Raw genomic sequence first — 5,959 nt, 5'->3', positions numbered from 1 at the left:
CCTTTTGTTTGTGCAGAATTGAATGTGAAACAACTGAATATGCTGTGAAAATATAGTGAAGCAATGTAGTTGTGGTAACAGTAGATGGCGACATTGGTGAGCTCAAATGGCAGATGAAGATCTGAGGGGGGGGACAACTGTATGTAATGTAATACATTATACATAATATAAAATAGTATGTTTTTATTCGCCAGACACACAAAATCCACCTGAACGACAATTCATAAAGAAATCGATACTTGATCAACTGACTGATATACTTGCGTTAACTGGCTAATCCACTGGTGTGGATACACTATGTTCTATCGAGCTTAACTGTTCTTGAATGCTTCTTAAATGTTCTTGTTCCAGTCGTTAAGCCTGTAACAGCTGTTAATGGTTCTTTAAGTCCATATGTTGTCTGGAAAAAATGAGATATCAGCCTGTGGACAGTGCATTATTAGACTGTTCTCGTGAATAATTCACAAAGAAGACGAGAGGAACCAACTTTGAAATCATGAAATATTACTGAATCCCTGATAAGCTAGGTTTACATTTGCAGGCTACAATTCTTAAAAGTTGTAGCCTAATTTGTCCTTGGAAAAAGGATTGGAAAGATTAGAGTTTTTCCCAGTAGACAACATTTTTGTGTGTATCAAACCAGTCACATTGCCGTGAGTGTTGAGTGATTGATTTTAAAGAGGTTAAATAATGTGCTTTTAGTGGTTAATAATTTAAATAACGGTTACTATTAGATTAAGTTAACATGATTTAATGTAAAAAAAAAAATTAAAAAAAATTGGCTCCTCCCGAAAGGTCTACTCTGATTGGTCAGCTGGTCAAATGTTTGACTGTGTTGGCCATCTGAGGCCAGAACAGTGAGGTTTCATTAACACAGGAAAAATTAGGTATGTTAAGGCAAGGCAACTTTATTTATATAGCACTTTTCATACACGATGCAGACTAGGTTTACATTTGCAGGCTACAATTCTTAAAAGTTGTAGCCTAATTTGTCCTTGGAAAAAGGATTGGAAAGATTATTTTGAGTTTTTCCAGTGGACAACATTTTTGAGAGTATCAAACCAGTCACATTGCCGTGAGTGTTGAGTGATTGATTTTAAAGAGGTTAAATAATGCGCTTTTAGTGGTTAATAATTTAAATAACGGTTACTATTAGATTAAGTTAACATGATTTAATGTAAATAAAATTGGCTCCTCCTGAAAGGTCTACTCTGATTGGTCAGCTGGTCAAATGTTTGACGTATGTCCTGTATGAACAGAACAGTGAGGTTTCATTACCACAGGAAAGATTAGGTATGTTAAGGCAAGACAACTTTATTTATATAGCACTTTTCATACACGATGCAGACTCAAAGTGCTTCACAATTCCATATACAAAGCTCATTGTTTGAATTCAAATCATTATGGCAGTGATTTTCCTCCATAACTAATGTTAGACGGGCATCGCTGGACGAATTGTAAACTGAAATTGGTCTTGAACCTCACATCACCCACGGGTGCAGACCAAAAGGCTTCTGGCCTCAATTGGATAGGCTTTCAACCAATCATAGCAACAAAATGGGTGATGCAGGACTGAGCGATGAGAAAACACAATTCTTCTCAACAAAAGCTTTAAGTGCAGTCTGTCGTTCTTCTTTCAGTGAAAATATATGCAGTTCGTTCAATAGAAAATGCCTCTTCGCCGCTCCTCTGCACCGTCATCGGATTTATCCTGCCTCATATTAGATAAATGGTTGAGGTTGGTCGGTCTATGCCGTACCGGCCAGAAATCCTTTGTACGGGTGGCGAGCCAGACCTTAGCTGCTGAGAAAATTAAACATGAGCTTGTGAGATTCATCTGGTTCCCAGGCTAGTAGAATGGGGCTTGCTCTTGCTAGCCAGCTCAATCTGTCAAAGGTTGACTAGTGTGTCCAGATTCCTATCAGATGGATAGACTGTGATTTCTAAATCGTCTAAAAAGCAAGCCTCAAAAGAACAAGAAATGTTAGCAAGCCTGAAAAGATCAAGAAAAGTTAGAATCACTCAGATTTGATATAAACTTTAAAATGCTAATAAACAGAGAGAGGATAAACAGAGAGAGAGGAGAGACAGAGAGAGGAGAGACAAATAGGGGATGAACAGAGAGGAGAGACAGAGAGAGGAGCAACAGGGAGGAGAGACAGAGAGAGGAGAGACAGAGAGGAGAGAGAGAGGGGGGGGGACAGTGAGCAGAGGCCACCCGCTGCTCACAGTATGTAACCTGCTGCTGCTCATACAGTATTTATACTATAAAGACATGTTACATCAAAAATGTTCAGCTTCTTCTGTCACTCACATGTAAATATCTAAGTGATGTGATCTATAGTATTCAAGCTTTCAAGCAATTATTTTGAGAGTCATGCTCCCTGTACACGTACATTGCCGAATGATCAGAATCTCGCTGTTGATGCAGTTTGTAATTTTACATTTTGTACTACTGATAATTTGTACTGTATTTCACAAAATATAAACAAATATTCAGAATACCATTTACCTGTATGTTGTGATCCGCCTGACCTTGATCTCAGAATTCATAGTTTACCCACACTGTCTAAATATTCTACACACAGTATGCATTGTATGCAGTGCACCAACCATTAAGACAATGGTTAGGAGGACTGTGGCCTGTATGTATACAAATCATTAATTGTATACATCTTTAATAGCTGAATCACATTATCATGATTCAATGCACTTCAATAATGACTCACTATTATGTATTATTTGGGATTCTGGCATATTGCCGGAGAGAGAGAGTGAGAATATGCCACAGATAAAGGGCCAGTCTTTTGGGTGCCCTCATTAGGCCAGAGATAGTGGTTACTCAAGGTCAGCTACTAACACTGACACAGTTTCCAGACAAAGGATAATCTCCCTGTCCATCTGGGAATTGGCCTGACTGCTGATGAAATTGCTCAACCAGACATTTAAACAACATAATTGTATTAACCTTTATAAATAAATTGGTGTCATGTGTAAAATAGTAAAAATCTTCTTCTATTTCAACTTGATTAAAGTTTCTCTCACGCCCCCCCGTTGGCATGGGGATTACTGATGCAAATCATTTGGCAGTGCAATGGAGGTTACAGGGGAGACTGGGATATTTTCGGTCATTAATTCGGTAGGCCAATGGCCAAATAACTTCCACTCCAGTTACCATAGTTGTATTGTGCTGGTGCCGCCGACGCCCCTGCTGCTCTGTCTTTATTCAATAGCAGCCAGGAACTCGGGAGAATGAAATGAGAATAACGGACCACTTGTTGTCTCGGTGCTCAGTAGGCTCAACACACCATGCATAGCTGCACTGGAGCACTGCGACTTAGGCCTTATAACAAGTGGATACCAGGAAGAATGAATGGAAGTAAAAGTCTTAACGGTGCTAGAAAATACGCTCTGCAGTAGACTAAATAAAACTGTTTAGGTTGAATGCTCTTCATGAAACAGCATGTGAATTTAAAAAAAAGGATAAGATAAGTACAGGACAGTTAATTAAGGGGAAAATAAAATAAATGTAAAATGTGCACAGAACTAACTTTTTTTTTTTTAATGAGTAGTAGAATGATTAGCAGAAATATATATGCCAGCCACAGTATATACACACACTGTTGGTCCAATGTTGTATGATGTTAATGTGAAGAATTTGTTGATACAGAAAACACATAATTTGCTATATGAGCACATAACAAGCATATAGTTAAATCAATTGAAAACAGATTTCCCTTTATATATGCCCTTTGATTTTATTGATGCATTGGCTCTATGCACCTCAATAGTCCAATGTCACACGAGAGCTCCACTTTGTATTGGGACTCAGCAATAAGCAGGCCTATAGAGATTAATTAACCGTCAGCATATGGTTAACGGTAAACCACTCACACCATTAGCGTTGAGCATTCCTGCTCAATGCTTAATGCTGCCAATTGTGCATCGATCTTCATAACCTGTGTTACTGCTTCGTGTCCTGACATCTGCTGTGTCATGCCAGCTGTCATATCTGTACAGTTGGTCCAAACTATTGAACGTTGCTTCGGAGTAATGACATCACAACTCAAATCAGATTATCCCAAGGAGGCTGACATCATCAAGCCCCTTCTCTCCCCCCTCTCGCCCTTCTTTGTGCAAAACCACCACCCATTGCTCTCCAGAGGGTTACTCCAGGCCAATGTCCCCGGCTACTGGGTTCAATGCACTTGCTGCTCCAAGATTGGCTGGGCCCAGGCCCGTCAGCCCAGCTGTCACCTGGGACCGACCAATCACAGAGAGCCCCTTTGTTCTTTAAGTTGGATACAAATGTGGAAAGGCATAGAAACTCTTATGAAAAGAGAGGCAGAGGGGGGCGGTGTGGTGGCGTGGTGGCGGGGGTTGGTGGGTGGGGTGGAAGGGACTGCTCTTTCAAAGAAGAAGCTTTTGAGCTTGTTGAAAATGATAAAACGTGTTTAGTAATACAAGTAATTTATTGATAAACATGGTTGAAAGAGCTTTACAAACATTACAGTATTACATGTTAATGGATTGCTAGCAAAAAAGATGGGTTTCCAATACATTTGTTTCATGTTTTTCAAAACAAAATCAGGTGCACATTTTTGCATACAGTTTAAAACAAATTCAGATGGTTTCCCCATGCTCGGGCGACATCCCTGGTTGTGAGGTAGTCTATCTTATGCCTTCTCATATGTGCGGGTGGCCTGGATTCCCCCGAAAGTCAGGGTCTGAGAGAAAAGAAATGTTGTAAAAATGTTGAGAACTTCAGAACTTCAGTTCAATGAGAAAAAAACATTATTTGCCTTCTGCACATCAATAAATAACAAATATCCCTTTGTATATGCTCATTGATTTTTTTTAATGCAGTGGCTTGATGCAGTGGCCTCAATGGCCTCATGTCCTCAATGACCCAGTGTCCCAGCAGGGGTCCGCCTTTGTAACGGGACACAAGACTGTAGCCTCATCAGCAATTCATTAATCACTCACCATCACCATCTTCCCGTCCTTGAGTTCCCGGACGAACTTGGTCTCCTTCCCATCCCACTTCTGCACTTGGACGAGGTTGTCTCCTTCCATTGTAAAGGTAGACTGAAAGCAGAGCCACGCATTTTTTTATACAAACAATCACTGTTTCTACTCATTCGATGACTGGGCGTAGTCGTCATTTGTATTCATTTATTTAATTGATGTACACTTGATTTGATTTGAATACACAAATCCATATCAATCAAGAAGGCTACCAATTTACTAATTAACAAGCCCCTAACTCATACTCAACTTACTTTAACGTTGCGGTCGTCTGCTGTCGTCTCGTCAAACTCCTCGCCCAACTTGCCGGAGACCTCGGTGTTCTTGAAGGTGCTTTGGGTCTTGACCACGACTTTGTCATCCTCGTGACTGATAACAATGGTGGGCTTGGTCACATTGCCCACTTGCCTTGTGGCGAAACCAACACCTAGTCAAGAAAAAAGGATGTAGGCTTAAGGACCGATATAAATGTAGTAGCCTAGTTCCTGAGGGACTGAGATTCTGCAACATAGGAGACCAATTCCAGATTGATAATAACATCATGTGGTAGTCACAAATCATTATGTTATAAAAGTTATAAAAATGTACACTATAGGACATGCGTTTGCAATATTTTGAAACAAAGTTAAATAGTTTTTTTTGCTTTTTTTAATACAAAAATAACCCGACTATTAAAATAAAAGCAACTTACCAAGTTCCTTCATGTATTCGTCAAAATTCTGACTATCGACCAATTTCCATGTGGCACAGAATGCATCGACCATTTTGGCAATATGATAAGTCCGCTTCAGATGACGGTGAAGTGCTGATGTTATAGATAGACGCCCTAGGGACTGCACATAGTAGAGTTCGCCGGCCAATATAACCCTGTAAAGTGGGTGGAGATCTGCCGCAGCCAGTGGCTGCAACGGCCAGTGTCGCACGTTGACCA

At 40.1% G+C, this 5,959-nt stretch overlaps 1 protein-coding gene across 1 annotated transcript; it reads right to left on the bottom strand.

The window, feature by feature from the left end:
- Positions 1 to 4,453: 4,453 nt before the first annotated feature.
- fabp7a (fatty acid binding protein 7, brain, a) lies at positions 4,454 to 5,878 on the bottom strand. The gene is made up of 4 exons (XM_084482505.1): positions 5,720 to 5,878; positions 5,283 to 5,455; positions 4,987 to 5,088; positions 4,454 to 4,727 (listed from the first exon to the last, which is right to left on the bottom strand). The coding sequence occupies exons 1-4, from the start codon at positions 5,790 to 5,792 to the stop codon at positions 4,677 to 4,679; spliced, it is 399 nt and encodes a 132-aa protein (XP_084338631.1). The 5' UTR covers positions 5,793 to 5,878; the 3' UTR covers positions 4,454 to 4,676.
- Between the last annotated feature and the right edge of the window lie 81 nt (positions 5,879 to 5,959).

This window comes from Micromesistius poutassou, assembly GCF_964030765.1.
Source record: "Micromesistius poutassou genome assembly, chromosome: 17".
NCBI classification, from domain to species: Eukaryota; Metazoa; Chordata; class Actinopteri; order Gadiformes; family Gadidae; genus Micromesistius; species Micromesistius poutassou.
This window is presented reverse-complemented; position numbering and strand designations above follow the sequence as displayed.

Coding starts and splice junctions, on each gene's coding strand:
- fabp7a (XM_084482505.1), bottom strand. CDS start 5,792: ATGGTCGATGCATTCTGTGCCACATGGAAATTGGTCGATAGTCAGAAT. Junction 5,089..5,282: donor CAGACGACCGCAACGTTAAA/GTAAGTTGAGTA, acceptor CTCTGCTTTCAG/TCTACCTTTACAATGGAAGG. Junction 4,728..4,986: donor AGGACGGGAAGATGGTGATG/GTGAGTGATTAA, acceptor CTTTTCTCTCAG/ACCCTGACTTTCGGGGGAAT.